General features: G+C 31.9%; 2 protein-coding genes across 2 annotated transcripts; one reads left to right on the forward strand and one right to left on the reverse strand.

Annotated features, from left to right (window-relative positions):
• Positions 1-15,252: 15,252 nt before the first annotated feature.
• PG986_014178 (uncharacterized protein) lies at positions 15,253-16,810 on the forward strand (the record flags this gene model as incomplete). Its single annotated transcript, XM_066850400.1, has 3 exons — positions 15,253-15,321; positions 15,380-15,560; positions 15,627-16,810. 3 exons carry the CDS (start codon positions 15,253-15,255, stop codon positions 16,808-16,810), a joined length of 1,434 nt encoding a protein of 477 aa, XP_066692638.1.
• A 536-nt stretch (positions 16,811-17,346) lies between these two features.
• Positions 17,347-18,348, reverse strand: PG986_014179 (uncharacterized protein; the record flags this gene model as incomplete). The annotated part of the gene is made up of 2 exons (XM_066850401.1): positions 17,347-18,129; positions 18,190-18,348. 2 exons carry the CDS (start codon positions 18,346-18,348, stop codon positions 17,347-17,349), a joined length of 942 nt encoding a protein of 313 aa, XP_066692639.1.
• Between the last annotated feature and the right edge of the window lie 215 nt (positions 18,349-18,563).

Consider the following 18,563-nt stretch of genomic DNA (forward strand, 5'->3'; position numbering starts at 1 on the left):
TTAAACTATTTATTTATAGTGCTTAGCGTAAGCGTTAAAGTCGATAGTTTTATTAAAATATATCGTAGCGGTAATAATTATAACGCGGAGTATAAGTTTATTATAAAAGCTCTTTTTTTAAGAAATACGGGGGAGTTTTTTTTTTTTTAGTTAATTTAACGAAATCGGAAAAGAATTTTTAATAGCCGGTTAAGGAAGTTATTTTTAGTTAATTATATTCCTTTTTTATTTTCTCGCGAGAGGTGTGGTTAAAATGTCGCTCTTAAAGGTGGTCGAGGAGCTCGTTAATAGTAGTGATACGATTAAGGTAGTGATTCTGGAGGAAAGGTAAGAGTTTACGAGCAGTATTGCTTTTTATATAATTACGAATAGCGCTAAATATTTAATTATTAAAAGAGAAATAGTCGGTATTTTTAGTTTATATATCTTTAATTTAATAGAATTAGATCTCGAAAGGAATTTTATCCTTATTTTTATTATTATAAAAGTCGTTAATTTTAACTTTACGATTTTTTTTATAGCGAATACCTTTATTATTAATAGTTATAAAAAGAGTGTTATTACGTTTATTTATAATTAATCGGGTAACGGCGGCTTAGGCGTTATATAGTTATTTTAATCGGTTCGCCGACTCGATATTAGCCTTTATAAGGTTAGTGGTTAAGTTATTTATAATTATTTTTATTTATTTCCGGGTAGTAACGGCCTCGTTATAAGCTTTAATTAACTTCTTTAAAGTAGTTTTTAATGAGTCGAGTTTACCGTTTAATCCGTTAATTTTAAGCTACTCTTTTATTAAATTCTTACTTTTATAAATATTATAATAATTAAAAAGAGGGAGCGAAATTAAGTATTTAGTTTAAATAGCGGTTAATTTTAATTAAGAGTTTACCCGGTGGGCTTTAACGTAAAAGTTAGATATTTATATTATATAAGTATAATTTAATAAGAATATAAAGTGTATTTTTTAAAATAGCTTATTCGGGTTATTATATATTTTTTTAAACTTGTTAAGGGCGATAAGTTCGTTTTTAAAGGGTTATTTAGTTTTTTTAATTTTAGTTTATAAAGTAAAAGGGAAGGTAGCTTTATTATTATCGCGGGTGTATCGGTTAAATAAAGCGTTTAACCGAGCTTAAAGGTTATCGCTGTTTAGGTTGTTAATTATAGTATTATATTATAAAGATTAAGCTTCCTTTTATAATTATTCGAAGTCGGTAAAGGTATAAAAACCCTATTCGTTTCTTACGTTATCGAGGTTATTTTAAGCGGTCTATATTTATTCGATCTTTAAGTTAATTAATAAGGTGTATTAATTTAAAACTCGGCGGGAAAAGCGAGTTAACTTTTTATTAAATTATTTAACTCCGTTAATAAGCTTTATAAAAACGCTTTAATTAAAACGTATATATCGCTTAACCTCCGCTTAAAAGACGTAGTTATTTTCATTACGCGTTATAGCGCGTTTATATTAAGGTAAGTCGTCGGGTATTAAAAAGTTTAACGTTAATTAATTAATACTTATTTTTTATCGTATAGCGGCGAGAGTAGTATTAATTAATTCGGATAGTTAGGTAAAATATTATATTATTAAATAATAAAAGGGGCGGTTATAAATAGTCACGTAATTAGGTTTTTATAAGGCGGGGCTGTAAATAAGTCTTGAAATAAATAGAATTTACGACGAAAAGGAAAAGAAAGAGAAAATCGAGCTAGGGCCGATACGGTAGATCGGTTTTAATAACAGGGTGGTGGGGCTAGTGTGGGGTCTCCATATTAACTAGCGCATAGGCTAACGCACTATATTACTATTCGTAAGGTAATATTAATTTTAAACGATTAAGAATAATAAAATATATTAGCTTTACGAATTAATATATTTAATAACTATTAATTATTCTCGATTATTAAGTTAAATTAACTTCGCCTTTTTACGCCGGTCGGTATATATTATAACGAGGGTTAACCCGATTATATTTATTATAAAGCCGGTCTCGTCGAAATTTTATATATTTTCGTTAAAGATATTGTATTTAGTTTTAATATTCGCGATTAATTTAAATTAACCGGAAATAATATTTATATTTTTATAAAAGGCCCTTTAATAATTATATCGACGGTTTATTCGAGTTTTAAAATCCGGGTTACGGTTAATAAAACGTTTAATTTAATACTTACCGACGCGATCGCCGCCGCGTAACTTTAAAAAATAATTAACTATATCTCTTATAATATAGATATTAAGAGGTAATTTTTAAGTATTTAAATCGATTATATAATTACGAAGTACTTTTTTTAAATTATATTTAATTTATATTATAAGTATTAAATTTAGCGTTATAAGGTTCGGCCGTTAATTTAATTATATAACGTTTCGTATAAAACGTCGTATATAGCGGCAGCGCGTTTTTAATTAATTTAGTTTCGGCCTTTATATATCGCTTAAATCGTTAAAACGATTCGATTTTCTTAGGATAGAATCGGTATAATATTAATAAAATTATTATATATTAAAGTTTAATAAGGAAAGTAAATAGAAATATTAAGCCTTTTAGTAATACGGCCTATTTAATAGTAAACTACGTTATCTTTTTTATCGTTAAATATATTAATAATATAAAAAAAGCTCGTAAATTAAAAATTTATTAAATTAACTCGTTTATTATAAATAAAGGTAACTAGTTTTATATAAATAATTAAGCTATCGGTGCGATATAAATCTTTTAATTAAAGCCGCTTTTAATATAGTTTAAGCTTAAATTAAAGGTAGATTATAATAAATAAACTAGCTATGTTTTATAATAATTACTTTATCGATAAAATAAATGTTTTATAATAAATCGATTAAGGGAAATAAAAATCGAACTTATCGGTATTTCGAGATTTAATATAAAATTAATATATAATAAAAATATATAACTCGTATAAGGGAGGAGTTATAATCGGTACTCGTTAACTCTATATAAGGTATAAAGTAGCACGCGGCTTATTATATCTTTATAATTAAATATAAAAGTATTAAGTAAATATAAATAATAAGAAAAAAGTGTATATTTTTAATCTTTTTATTTTATAATACCGGGCGTTAAGTTATTAATAATATACCTTTTTTAAGTTACGTATAACGTGGTTTACTATTACGCGACGCATATTACTTAGCGACGCACTTTTTCTACTTCTTAACCCTTTTATATAAATTAATTTAATTATAACGTTTAAAATTAATTAAAATTACTCGCTATCCGATTCTTCGCTTAATTTTATATTCTTTTTATATATTCGCGTATCATAACCTATTTCGCCGTAAATATTATAGCGCTTTTTACCGATTGTTTTTTGTTTCGACGAACCCTTATTCTTATTTTTATCGGGCGTTAAACGCTTCCTTTTTACTTTCTCGTCCTATAGCTACTAAAATTCTTTAATAATAAGGGTTTTTTTTAAACTAAACTCGCGACTTTTTAGCTCTTCGGCGCTTAAAAAGTGCTAAATTAACCTCTTTTAATATATATATTTTATCGTATATAAAGGTTATTTTATAGGCTATTTTAATTATACCCTTTACTATTTAATCTATCGTATTTAAAATCGGCGTTAAAGAACTTTCTTAATAGGTAAACACTCTCTTTTTAATATAAATAGAGTGCTTAGTTATTTATTAAGGGTTAAATAGCGTTTAAAGGTTATAGGTACTAGCCGTCCCTAGACGGGATAGGTTAAATATAGGCGTTTAAAGATATATATTTAGCTTATTAATTACCTTATTAGGGTTATAAGGTATTAAGCTAAATGCGTTAAATTTAAATTTAATATTAGCTTCCGTAAAAATAATAAAATGCGTAACTTTAAAAGCGATAAATAACTCGAGTTTAATAATATAGTTTATAAAAGCCTTAATAAATAGCTCGATTTTTTCGAATAAATACGCTTTAAAAGCGAATAAAGTATTATATTAAAAAGTTAAAGTAAATGTAATAAATAAAGAAGTATACTAATAATAATAATATCGTTATCCTAGTAATATATTTTAAATTCGGCCGAAATATAGCTTTCGTAACCGTTAAGAATTAAGAGGCGGTAGCGATTTTTCGTTTACGATTTAATATATTTATCGAAATGCTTAATTTAATTTAAGCTTATTTCGTTATTAATCTAGTTATTAAAAGTTAATTTAATTACCTAATCGCCCGGTAAATCGGTTTCGCGGGATTAGTTCGCGAAGTAATATTAGCTTTAAACGATTAAAAACGGCGGAATATATTAACCCTATAAATTAATATATTTAATCGCCGTTACTTATTCCCGATTATTAAGCTAAATCGACTTCGTTTTTTTATACCGCTCGGCGCGTATTACGACGAATATTAACCCGATTATACTTATTATAAAGCCGGGCTCGTCGAAATTCTAGATATTTTCGTTAACGATCCCGTATTTCGCCTTTATATTCGCGATTAGTGTAAACTAAATAAAAATAACTTTAAAATTTTTATAAAAGCCTTTTAATAATTATACCGACGATTTATTTTAATCTTTAAGTCCGGATTACGGTCGATAAAACGCCTAACTTAATATTTACCGACGCGGTCGCCGCCGCGTAACGCGGTAAAGAAATTAGCTATATTTTTTATACTAGCAAAATCGAGAGGTATCCCTCGAATATTTAAATTAATTATATATTTACGAAGTACCTCTTTTTAATTAAATTTATTTTACGTCGTTTTAATCGGATTTTACGTTTTAAAGTTCGGCTATAGATTCGATAGCGTAAAATTAATTTAAATATATTATAAGCTTTTACTACTATTTTTTAGCTTATTTAATTCGGTCCGTTTCGTGTCGCTTAAATTATTAAAACTATTCGATCTTTTTAGGATTAATTAAGTATTATAATTATAAAAGTATTATACATTAAAGTTTAATTATATTAGAATTAAATTAAGGTGCGTCGCTAAGTAATATACGTGGCGTAGTGGTAAACTACGTTAGCTTAATTACTTTAAATTATATTAAGTCTCTTAATTTTTAACCTTACTATAATAATTAATTAAAATTAAGGCAGTTAATATAACTTATAAGTTTAATGCGTTAATCGGCTAATAAATGCCTTTTTATTACGTTAATAATTAAAATCGGCTCGTAAATAACGTAGTTTATTACTACGTAACGTATATTACTTAGCGACGTACCTTAATTTAATTTTAATATAATTAAACTTTAACGCGTAATACCTTTATAATTATAATACCTAATTAATCCTAAAAGAATCGGATAGTTTTAATAATTTAAGCGATACGAAACGAACCGAATTAAATAAATTAAAAAGCAATAATAAAAGCTTATAATATACCCGAATTAATTCTACGTTATCGAATCTACGGCTGAATTTTAAAACGCGAAATTTAACCGAAATAATATAAAATAAATCTAATTAAAAAAGAGATACTTCGTAAACATATAATTAATTTAAATATCCGAGGGATACCTTTTAATCTCGCTAATATAAAAATATAACTAATCTTTTTACCGTATTACGCGGCGGCGACCGCGTTAATAAATATTAAATTAGGCGCTTTATCGACCGTAACTCGGACTTAAAAGTTAAAATAAATTATCGATATAATTACTAAAAAACTCTTTATAAAAACTCTAAAGTTATTTCTACTTAGTTTACGCTAATCGCGAATATAAAAGCGAAATATAAGATCGTTAACGAAAACATTTAAAGTTTTAACGAAACCGGCTTTATAATAAATATAATTAAATTAATACTTATTATAATACGCACCGAGCGGCGTAAAAAGGCGAAATTAATTTAACCTAATAATTAAAAATAAGTAACGGCGATTAAATATATTAATTCGTAAAGCTAATATATTCCGCCGTTTTTAATCGTTTAAAGCTAATATTACCTTATAAACTAATCCCGCGAAACCGATTTACCGGGTAATTAAATAATTAAACCGACTTTTAATAGTTAAACTAATAACGAAATAAGCCTAAACTAAATTAAATACTTCGATAAACATATTAAATCGTAAATAAAAGGTCGCTACCGCCTCTTAATTATTAACGGCTATGAAAACTATATTTCGGCCGAATTTAAAGTATATTACTAAAATAACGATATTATTACTATTAATATACCTCCCTATTTATTATACTTACTCTAACCTTTTAATATAACACTTTATTTATTTCTAAAGTATATTTATTTAAAAGAAATCGAGTTATTTATTAAAGCTTCTATAAATTATATTACTAAGCTCGAATTCTTTATCCCTTTTAAAGCCGCGCATTTTACTATTTTTACGGAAACAAATATTAAATTTAAATTTAACGCATTTAATTTAATACCTTATAACCTTAATAAAGTAATTAATAAACTAAATATATATCTCCGGACGCTTACACTTAACCTATCCCGTTTAAAGACAGCTAATACCTACGACCTTTAAATATCGTCTAACCCTTAATAAATAATTAAATACTTTATTTATATTAAAAAAGGGTATTTACCTATTAAAAAAGCTTTCCGACGCCGATTTTAAATACGGTAGATTAAATAGTGAAAAATATAATTAAAATAGCTTATAAAATAACCCTTATACGCGATAAAATATATATATTAAAAGAGGTTAATTTAACACTTTTAAGCGCCGAAGAGTTAAAAAATCGTAAGTTTAGTTTAAAAAAGCCTTTATTATTAAAAAATGTTAGTAGTTATAAAATAAAAAAGTAAAAAAGAAAGCGTTTAACGCCCGATAAAATAAAAATAGGGGTTCGTCGAAATAGAGGGCGATCGATAAAAAGTGCTATAATATTTACGGCGAGATAGGTTATAATATATAAATATAAAAAAGGATATAAAATTAAACGAAAAATTAAATAATAAATAATTTTAATTAATTTTAAACGTTATAATTAAATTAATTTATATAAAAGGGTCGAAAAGTAAAAAAAGGCGCGTCGCTAAGTGATATACGTCGCGTAGTGGTAAACTACGTTAAGCTAAAAAGAAAAAAACGAAGGTTAATTTTAATATAATGCGAAGGGTAAAATAATAATATAAGATGCAACCCTTATCGGCTGCCCCCCCCTTTAAATGACCCCTCTAGATTTCAGATGATTTTAAAGCCCTTAAATAATAATAATAGTATATAAAAGGGTTAAATCTCACTTGTTTATTAATTAAAGTAGATTAATCTCTTCCTTTTTTTTTCCTCTTTTTATTACTATTAATATAACTAAAAAAGCTTATATCACTTAAACGGTTTAGGCCGTACTAGCCGGCGGAAATATTAACCGTGCGGCTAAACACTATAATATTAATAAGGGTACCCTTCGTAATCGACTTAGGGGTTAATATTTAAAAAAAGAGTAGGATAAAACTCGGTAATTATTTACCTTTACGAAAGAGACCTTTTTAGTTAAATGGGCCTTTTTTTAAGCTAGCTTAGGCTATGCACCTAAATATCGACTTTTTCGTATATATACTTAATATATCCTCTTTATAAAAAGGGTCGATTACCTTATCGGTAAGCGATGAGTATACCGTTTTTTAAAATATTATCCGGCCCTTAAGACCGTGCGTGCTAAAGTAATAGATTTCCGGCGCTTTATATATATATTAAACAAGGCTGTGCGAGGGTTCTTTAATTAACTTAATATTACTATTATTATAAGTATACCCCCTCGATTTAAATTTAACGCCGATAAAGTAAGAATTACGATAATAATAGGGGAGGGTATTATAATAATCGGCCTTGCCGCCTATTAAAATTTAATACGGAACGACTCGGTTAATTACGAATAAGTGATTATTTTAAAGTGTATTAATATTATTAGTGATATTCTACCGCTTTTAATTATATTTAAAAGCTAATCGGTTTAGTAATAGTGGTTTTTTTAAGAGGAGGATAAAATTAATTATAAGTATAAAGATTAAGCCTTTAAGGTGTTATTAAAAGGATAAACTTTTAATCTTATAGCTTTAAAATAGTTAAAAAAGATCTTTATCCCCTTAATTAAGCTTAATAACCTTAATTAATAAAGGCTTTTAATTTTAAATAAATATAGAAATTATATTAATAATAACTTTATATTAATAGCGTTAAAGGCTAAGGTATAGCTCCTTTATTTATTATTATATAGCTCTTATATACTCTAGCCCTTAGATATTAATTATTTTAAGGTTTTAAAAAGGAGGTTTCAAAGGGAGCTTAATTTAGTATATACCGTTATTAATAATAGCTACGTTAAAAAAGGGGACTTCTTTTAAGCTTAGGTTAAAGTACGTAAAGTAGCCTTTACTTTTAAGGTTATTACTAATGAATAGGTAATAATTAGTATTTATCCTTTTAATATCGATAAACTGATAAATAATAAGCTCCGTTATATTAATATAATGCGAGCTATTAATAAAGCTATCGCCGCCGAGGATACGCGTTAACTAGTTAAATTGAAGGTTAAAAGAATCGAGATGCTTAAAAATAGCCGGTAGGTTAAAAATTTAAGGGCTACAATGCTTAATATTAATGTTACTACCGGTAATTTAATTAAAAGGTTACTGTAGAAAAAGCTCGGTAAGAGTATTAATAATTTAACGGCCCGGATCGGCCGGTTAGAGTAGGAAAAAGCCGGTTTAGAGGCAGATCTAGAGAAAATAAGATCTTAGAAAAAGAGGAAGGTCGATAAAGACCTTAATGAGAGTTTTATATATATAGTAAATATTAAGGAGGTTTAAAAGGACGTTAAAAAAGGAAGGCTAAGGAAAAGGCCGAAAAGGCCGAAAAGGCGCGCCGATAAAGTGGTGGAAAATAATATAAATCGAGCTAGTGATAAGGGTAATTCTATTATAATACGCACTAGCCGAAATAGGCCTTAAAATGCAGTATACATTATTTAATTAACTTATTTATTACTAATATTATTAATTTTTACATCTATTTTAAATATATTATTTAAGGGGGGGGAGGGGTAGCCGATAAGGGTTATATCTTATAAGGCACCGTATTAAGTAATTAATTAATTAACCTTAATAAAGCTTTAATAACACCGGTTAATTAAACTACGTGTATTAACTTTAATAAAGCTTAACTACGCAATTAATTATAACGTTAATAATTACATATTTAATAATTACACTTTTAATAATTACGCTTTTAATAATTATACCTTCGTTATAGTTAATAGCTTTAATAATTTTATTTTTATATAAAAGCGCATTATAATCTTTTTAAAACGTTCGATATTTATTAAAAGTTTATAATAAAAAAGTAAAAAACGATAATCGATATTATAAAATTTATTACGTACTTTTTTATAAAAGAATTACTTAATAAATTAATACAAATTTAAAAGCTTTTTATACTTCGAAATAATATAAAAATAAATTTAAATACTTATAAAAAAGTAAAAGACTTAAAATTATAATATTTAAACGTTTTTAAAATTATAAACGAGGGTAATAACGGTTTATTTTAATTATCGCCGAATATATAAACAGCGAAACCTAAAAACTATTTAAAACTTAAATAAACCTTTAAATAAAGAATTAATTACTTAATTAATAAAAGCTTTTATAAATTATATTTCGGTTTAAATCGAAAAGTTATTAATATAAAAGTATAAAATGTCGAGTTTATTTTTAAAAAAGTAATAAAAGATAAAAACAAAAAAAGAAATATAATTACGAAATAATTTTTTAACCTTTTTACGGATATACTTAGTTTTCAATTAAACGTAAAATTCAACTTATTATTTTAATATAAAAACGCTTATACGAAATAGAATCGTAAAAAAGGTTAATAAAGCGTTAATATAACTTAATTATAATAAAGGTAATCGTCGGTAAAAGGTTTAAAAAATACGTTCATAATTAAATTAAATATTTTTTAAAAATGTTTTAATGAAACATTTTATTTTATCGAAATTCTTAATTTTAAACGAATTACGAAAAATATAGGAAACTATTATCGCGGCTTACTCTATCCCTTTATTATTAAAATAATAATTACGGTATTTAAAAATAATTATAATAAAGCGACGATATAAAACTAAATAAATCGGTCTTTATAATTATAATAGTTTAAACGTTTATATATAAAACTATATATTAAAATATAATATAATATTAATAAGTTATAATTATTAAAGTTTAATGGAATTATATTAAACAATAAAATTAACGGAAATAATAACGATAATAAAAATCGATTAAAAAAAACAGAAATAAAAGAAAAAAAAGAGATATAAGAAATGTATAATAAATCGGTAATAAAAAATGAATTTAAACTAAACTTAAATGAATAAAAGAATATTAAAAAATACGGAGTTTTTAATTTAAATATTCTTATATTAAATTAGTAGTAATATTAAAAAGTTTATATTTTATATATTTATTTTAAATTATTAAAATAATTAACGTGGTTTACCACTACCCGACGTATATTACTTAGCGATGTGCCTTTTCTATTTCTCGATTTTTTTATATAAATAAATTTAATTATAACGCTTAAAATTAATTAAAACTACTCGTTATTCGATTCCTCGCTTAACTTTATATCTTTTTTATATATTCGCGTATTATAACCTGTTTCGTTATAAATATTATAATGTTTTTTACCAATTACTTTTCGTTTTAACGAACCCTTATTTTTATTTTTATTAAACGTTAAACGCTTCCTTTTTACCTTTTTATCCTATAGTTATTAAGATTCTTTAATAATAAAGGCTTTTTTAAATTAAACTCGCGATTTTTAGCTCTTTAGCGCTTAAAAAGTGTTAAATTAGCCTCTTTTAATATATATATTTTATTATATATAAGGGTTATTTTATAAACTATTTTAATTATACTTTTCGCTATTTAGTTTACTGTATTTAAAATCGGTATTAAAGAGCTTCCTTAATGGGTAAATACCCTCTTTTAATATATATAAAGTGTTTAATTATTTATTAAAGGTTGGACGGCGTTTAAAGGTTATAGGTATTAGCTGTCCTTAAATAAAATAAGTTAAATATAGGCATCCGGAGACGTATATTTAGCTTATTAATTACCTTATTAAGGTTAACGTAATCCACGGTCTAATTAAACACACGGTCTAATTAAACACTTTTTTTCAATTCCGTACAACTTATATTTCATGCCTTATACTTTTACCACCCACGATAATAAATCAATAGAAAAAAAACGACATATAATTAGCGCTTTAAACGCTTTAAAAAACCCTAAATTACGCGTATAAGCCATAACGCGAATATATAATATCCCCTATATAACTTTACGTTATCGGCGTCGCGGTAATATTTTACGACGAAATACATAGTCGCTAACGTAAAAATTTACGAATTTCGAAAAGTAATTAATCGTATAATATATAATTAATTTAAATTCGCGATCGTTTCCGCTTTAAATAAATAATATTAAAAATATAGCGAATCGATTACTTAATTTATATAACGCGGGACGCGTCGGCGTTAATTAAGCCTCTAATTTCGTACGATAATAACTAAATCTCCGAACGCGTTTTAACCAAAAAATCGATTATTAAAAAGTTTTTTTTAAAAAATCCCGACGCGTATTGCGCGTAGTTTACTTTTATACTAAATATAATTAATAAGTATAAAATTTAAAAAAAGGATATATATAATTTTAACGAAACCGAGTTTTTTATAAATTAAATCTCGTCCGAAATAATCGTAATCACCTCCGATTAACGCGGAAGGCTTAAGGTAGTATAATAAAAGAACCGGGAATAGGTTATAATAATATAAAGCGTCGAATTACACAGTTACGTTATCCTTTTATATATTATTTTTACCGGGAAAACGCACCTTTTTTGGTATAAAAACAGCTTATTACCGAAAGACTAGGTAATCGTAATTATTAAAAATAATTAGACTACGAATAAAAAGGCGAGGACTAAATTCGATATTTTAATAAATATACGAAGTCTCGTACGAAAAGTATTTACCGCCTATTAATCTTTAACGGCTATAAGAATCACTACTCGATAACTTTCGAGCTTTACTATAAAAAAAACTCGATTATTATACTTTATATACTTTTTTATTCGTTATATAAGCTCCAGCCTCTTAATATTGATTATTTTCGTATATTAAAAAAGGCGTACGGGAAAGAAATTAAAGGTTTTATACGGGCATATATTACCTATATTTTAAAAAAAGATTTCCTACCAGCGTTTTTAAAAGCGTTCTAAGCGACTTTTACTGTTTCGAATATATAAAGAGGCTTTTAAAAGACCGGACTCGTTCCGTATAATCCGGAATATATTATTTTATAATTAAATGTAAAACTACGTACTTTAATACCTCCGGGGACGTTTTCCGGCCTACTTATTCCTTAAAAATTAAAAACCTTAAATAACCCGATTAAAGCGAAATCCTAAACCGAATACGTTCGAAACCGTATCGTACGGCATTAAAATAGCTCTCCGACGTCGATTTTAACTGGACTTAATTAGATTACGAAAGGTATAACGCAGGTAATACACCGGCTCGTTCTTTTAAAGGGTAAAATGACCGCATTACGAGAAATAAATAAAATGCTTGGCCGGCGCCGCCGTAAGAAAAAAAAACGGCTATAAGATAGAGGATCACTTCGTATATAAACTAGAGAAGACCTACAGTCTTAAAAGGACGTTAATAAATAGTTATAAAATAAATTACGTCGAAATAATAATCGTATAAAAAAGCTTAAAACGCGCCCGCGACGCTATAGAATTTACGGGGAGCCCGGGCATAATGCGTACACCTATTAAAATAATATAAAAGTATTTAAAGAAGAAGATTCCGATTAATTTTAATATATTAAATACGTTGTGATAGAATTAATTTATATTTCGTTATACGAGGCCTTGAAAAGTGTTTAATTAGACCGTGTGTTTAATTAGACCGTAGATTACGTTATAAGGTATTAAATTAAATATATTGAATCTAAATTTAATATTAATTTCCGGAAAAATAGTAAAATACGCGGTTTTAAAAATAATAAAAAACTTAAGTTTAATAATATAATTTATAAAAGCTTTAATAAATAGCTCGATTTCTTTTAAATAAGCATGCTTTAAAGGTAAATAAAGTGCTATATCGAGAAATTAAAGTAAGTGCGATAAATAAAGAGGTATATTAATAGTAATAATATCGTTATCTTAATAATATATTTTAAATTCGGCCGAAATATAGCTCTTATAGCCGTCGAGAATTAAAAAACGGTAACGACCCTTTATTTACAATTTAATATATTTATTAAAATATTTAATCTAATTTAAGCCTGTTTCGTTATTAATTTAGTTATTTAAAATCGGCTTAATTATTTAATTACCCGGTAAATCGGTTTCGCGAGACTAATTCGCGAAGTAATATTAACTTTAAACGATTAAAAACGGCGGAATATATTAACCTTATAAATTAATATATTTAATCGCTATTATTTATTCCCGATTACTAAAATAAACCGAGTTTTCTTTTTACGTTATTCGGCGTATATTATAATAAATATTAACCCGATTATACTTATTATAAAACCGGTCTCGTCGAAATTCTAAATATTTTTATTAACGATCCTATATTTCGCCTTTATATTCGCGATTAACGTAAACTAAATAAAACTAACTTTAAAATCCTCGTAAAAAACCCTTTAATAATCGTACCAACGATTTAGTTTAATTTTTAAGTTTAAATTATAATCGATAAAACGCTTAACCTAATACTTATCGACGTAGTCGCCGCTATATAACGCGGTAAAGAGATTAACTATATCTTTTATACTAGTAAAATCGAGAAGTATCCCTTAAATATTTAAATTAATTATATACTTATAAAGTACCTCTTTTTTAATTAAATTTCGTATTTTAAAGTTTAACCGTAAATTCGATAGCGTAAAATTAATTCGAGTATATTATAAGCTTTTATTATTACTCTTTAGCTTATTTAATTCGGTTTGTTTTATATCGCTTAAATTATTAAAACTATTTAATCTTTTTAGGATTAATTAGGCATTATAGTTATAAAAGTATTACGCGTTAAAGTTTAATTATATTAGAATTAAATTAAAGTACGTCGCTAAATAATATACGTCGCGTAATAATAAACCACGTTAAAGTTATTATTAATAAATAAATAATAATTAATATTTACCTTTTTAATATTAAAAAGCCGATAAATAATAAACCTCGGCGTATTAATATAATACGAGTTATTAACGAGGCAATCGCCGCCGAAAATAAACGTTAATTAATTAAATTAAATGTTAAAAAAATTAAAACGCCGAAAAATAGCCGGTAGGTTAAAAATTTAAGGGCTATAATACTTAGTATTAAAATTATTACCGTTAATTTAATTAAAAGGTTACTATAAAAAAAGCTTAATAAAAATATTAATAATTTAACGGTTTAAATCGGTTAATTAAAGTAAAAAAAGGCCGGTTTAAAAATAAATTTAAAAAAATAAAAGCTTAAAAAAGAGGAAAGTTAACGAGGACCTTAATAAAGGTTTTAAAAATATAATAAATATTAAAAAAGTTTAAAAGGACGTTAAAAAAGAAAAGTTAAGAAAAAGCCGAAAAAGCGCCGATAAAATAATAAAAAGTAATATAAATTAAATTAATAGTAAAAATAACTCTATTATAATATATACGAATTAAAATAGCCTTTAAATTATAATATACGTTACTTAATTAACTTATTTATTATTAATATTATTATTTTAGCATTTATTTTAAGGGGGTTATTTAAGGGAAGGGGGGCAGCCGATAAGGGTTATATCTTATACGTTTTTAAGGGGCCGTTACCGGACGTATACTTTTAGCCCCTATAAGGGGACGTGCGTTAACTAAAAAGTTCAGCTGGCTGACTAGGGTAAACACGTCCTATGTCGTACGACGGCTGAACGCTACGGGCTGGGGGATCCCCCGATCCAGGCTGATTGGATTGGTTGGGGTTTTTTACATGTGGAGCAAATACGACGCTGACTTCGTATCCTCTGCAATCAATCATTGGCTGTCTTGCCAGCGCGGAGCGACATGTGGGTGTACACACGTAATACGAAGGCAGCGTAACCCGATAGGCCGGATACGGCTGCCTGGGTAACGGATACGGCTGTTGGAAAATTCAACTGGCTGATATACCCCCCCAGCATCGCCATGATGGATGGCTGCAATGATTTTCATCGTCAAACTTCATAACAAGCAACGTGACAGCAAGTTTGACGAGAAGCCTCTGAGTAGTAACGATGAACCGATTTGTAGCCGCCCTCATCCTCTTCGGAAGCTTGGGATGCAGTGCCTCTGGATTCGAGAACGTGAGTCTTGGTAGGGCTGCTCCGGACCATGTCCTCTTTCTAACTCTGAGCCATCCAGATTAAACCATCGGGCAACCTCACGTGGACACCATGTTTCGATGAATCCATATACAAATGCTCCAAATTGGAAGTCCCTTTGGACTATTCCAACACCAGTCTCGGCACCGCGTCCATCGCCTTCCTCAAGATGGCCGGGAAGAAAGCGACCGCCGAGTCTCAAAGCATTGTGCTCGTCCCCGGTAAGTTCCCTCATCAGAGCATGTCCAGCATGACATGTGCGTCTGGACTAACATAGGCGCGGTCAGGTGGTCCGGGTGGTTCTGGCGTCTACCTTCTCCTTTCATACCAAGCCCTCCTGGGACAGCTGTTCGGAGAGCAGTATAACTTCGTCTCTTTTGACCCGCGCGGTGTGAACAACAGCGGGCCGAGCCTCGACTGCTTCTCCGGGAACGCCGAAGCCCGACAGGCTTTCAACCGACTGCACGTAACCGGTGCAACCAACATCTCTACGACGTCACTTCAGGCGCAGTACTATTCCGCTTCCATCTACGGGGAGTGGTGCAACGACGCCGTCACGAAGGAGTCGCCTTACGGATACCATGTGACCACACCGGCCGTCGCCCGGGATTTGCTCACATTTGTTGAAGCCGAGGCCGAGATGGCCGGAAAAGCACCGTCGGACGCCAAACTGTGGTGCTATGCCGGCAGCTACGGCACCGTCATCGGCAGCACTTTCGCCACCATGTTTCCCGACCGAGTGGGGAGAATGGTGCTGGACGGCGTTGAGGATGCGGAGCAGTACTACGACAACGACTGGCGGGACAACGTCGAGCAAATGGACGAGGCCATGGCCCAGTTCTCGAGCCTTTGCCACTCCGCCGGCCCAGACAAGTGTTCCTTCTGGGGCCCGACGCCCGATAACATCACGACCAGGCTGGACGGCCTCATCCACCAACTCCAGGACCGCCCTGTCCCGGTGGCCAGAATCGAGAGCCAACGAGGTCGGCCGGCACTGGTCACCTATTCCGACCTGAAGGCCCTCCTGATGCAGTCCATCTACACCCCGATGGGCTCCTTCCCCGCCATGGCCGATGTCCTGCACCAGCTCGAGGGCGGGAACGCGTCGGCGCTGGCGGGCATGGTGGACGCGTTAGCTATCGCCTCCGACGCCGCGACCGTGATCCGGTGCGCCGACTCGTCCCGGCGAAACAAGCTTACCACCATTGACGAGTTCCGGGATTTCGTCGAGTACGGCGTCTCCAAGAGCAAGTACCTTGGCGACATGTGGCCCATGTTCGTGGAGACGATCTTGTGCCTATCCGTCCGACCGCAGTTTCCGGATAGCATGGTGGCTCAGGGCATGCAAGGACTGGACCGGCCTACCTCCTTCCCGATCCTGTTTACGAGCAATACCATCGACCCTATAACGCCCTTACTATCGTATGTTTCCACTACAATCTCGTACCTTATGGCGGGTATATGTTGCTGACTGACTCTTTCTCCTCTCAGGGCGCGCAGGATGCATTCCCGGTTTCCCGGGTCGGTACTACTAATGCAAGAGGCTATTGGTGTAAGTTCCTTGTACTACTAGGCATCCCAAACAAGGGTGTAAGCTTACTTGCGAATTACTAATTTCTCCCGAAAATAGCATACCGTCATCCTTAGCGAAGGGTTTTCGAATTGTTACGTTGGCTATCTTCAGGCCTACTTTCAAGGCATAGTGCCACCACCCGACACTACCTGCGCGCAGCAAAGGGTACCTTTCAGAGACAGCATTGTATTAAAGTAGTCGAGGCCGCGGATGATTGATGGGCAAGGGCAGTATCCAAATGTCTGTCATTACAACGGTGCTAGAGACTAGCGGATGATACCATGACTGTTGCGACGGTTATCACTTAATTAGTACTTGATCAGGACTACAATGACCAGTAGTGAAATGTATGAATACCACAGATCCCACGTTGTGTGAATGATATACTGTTGATTGTGAAACAATTCTCTAAACTCCCGTAATCCCGGCATAAATCAAACTCCAAACCACTTCTTCACCCCAGTCCGCATCTCAAACCCGACCTTCCCATCCTCAGCCAGCTTCCGCAACACCTCATCGGTAAACGGCTCCAGCGCCATCAACCGGACATCCTCGCTCACCGCCCCGCCATGCATCAGCAGCACCAGCTCCCCCGTCGTCACCGTCCCCCTCTTCCCCGGCCCCGCCGCCTGCCCGATCCGCTGCAGCGTCGCGAGAACCAGATTCTCGCGCCTGACCTTCCCGCCAATCTCGAGCTTAAGCTTGAGCCGCAGGTTCGGGATCACGTCGCCGTGCGCCGGGTACCCGCGCCCGCAGTCCTGGGGCTGCATGACGTCGCGCCAGGTCGCCATCAGCAAGCCCAGGTCCTCGACGGCGCTGGTGCCGTGGCCCAGCACGTTGTCGCCGGTGAACATGGCGTTCTCCTCCTCGAGCACGAAGCACATGTGGTCGTGCGAGTGGCCCGGGCTGTGCAGGGCCCGCACCGTCGCGCCCTCGACGCGGAAGACTTGGCAGTCGACGATGGGCTGCTGGTCCGCGGCGGGGGAGTTCTTGTAGATGGCGTCGGCGAGGTGGGGGTAGGTGGCCACGAGGTCGGGGACGCCGCCCATGTGGTCGCCGTGCCAGTGCGTGAGGAGGACGTGGGAGAGGGTGATGCCTAGGTCTTCCAGGGTGGAGGTGATGAGGTCGATCCATTCGGGGATGCCTTGACCCGTGTCGATGATTAATCGGGAACGACCAGTGCCGACGATGTATGTGTTGGTCCCTTGTAGGGTAAACTGGCAAGACAAGTTGTGTTGGCTATGTCTGTTCTTCGTGAAGCGATGATATAGGCTTACCTTTCCCGGGTTCTGTCCCAATATGCGGATTACGCGCGGGCTGATCTGTTGTACATCTTTCAGTTTGGGCAGACTCTTGAGTTGCCCATCAAGATATTCTTGGAATGCGCAGACGTTCAACGTCTTGTTGATCTGCTGGTAGCCACCCTCGCCGCCCATTTTGTCAAGTTATCGGCTTATTTCGCCGTAACAAGTTGGACAGAAGTGCATTTAAAGGTATTGTCAATTGAGTATGATGGACAGATGCATAGCACTTTTACCACGCCAACTTGGCCCATTATATCTGTCACCGATGCACCGAGTCTTATCTCTACCTCGTGAAATATATTGACGCTTATGCATCCGGAACAGCTTGGCCGAGGGTCTGGACTCGG

Source organism: Apiospora aurea (genome assembly GCF_038362705.1).
Source record: "Apiospora aurea strain CBS 24483 chromosome Unknown utg000010l_segment0_segment0, whole genome shotgun sequence".
NCBI lineage: Eukaryota > Fungi > Ascomycota > Sordariomycetes > Amphisphaeriales > Apiosporaceae > Apiospora > Apiospora aurea.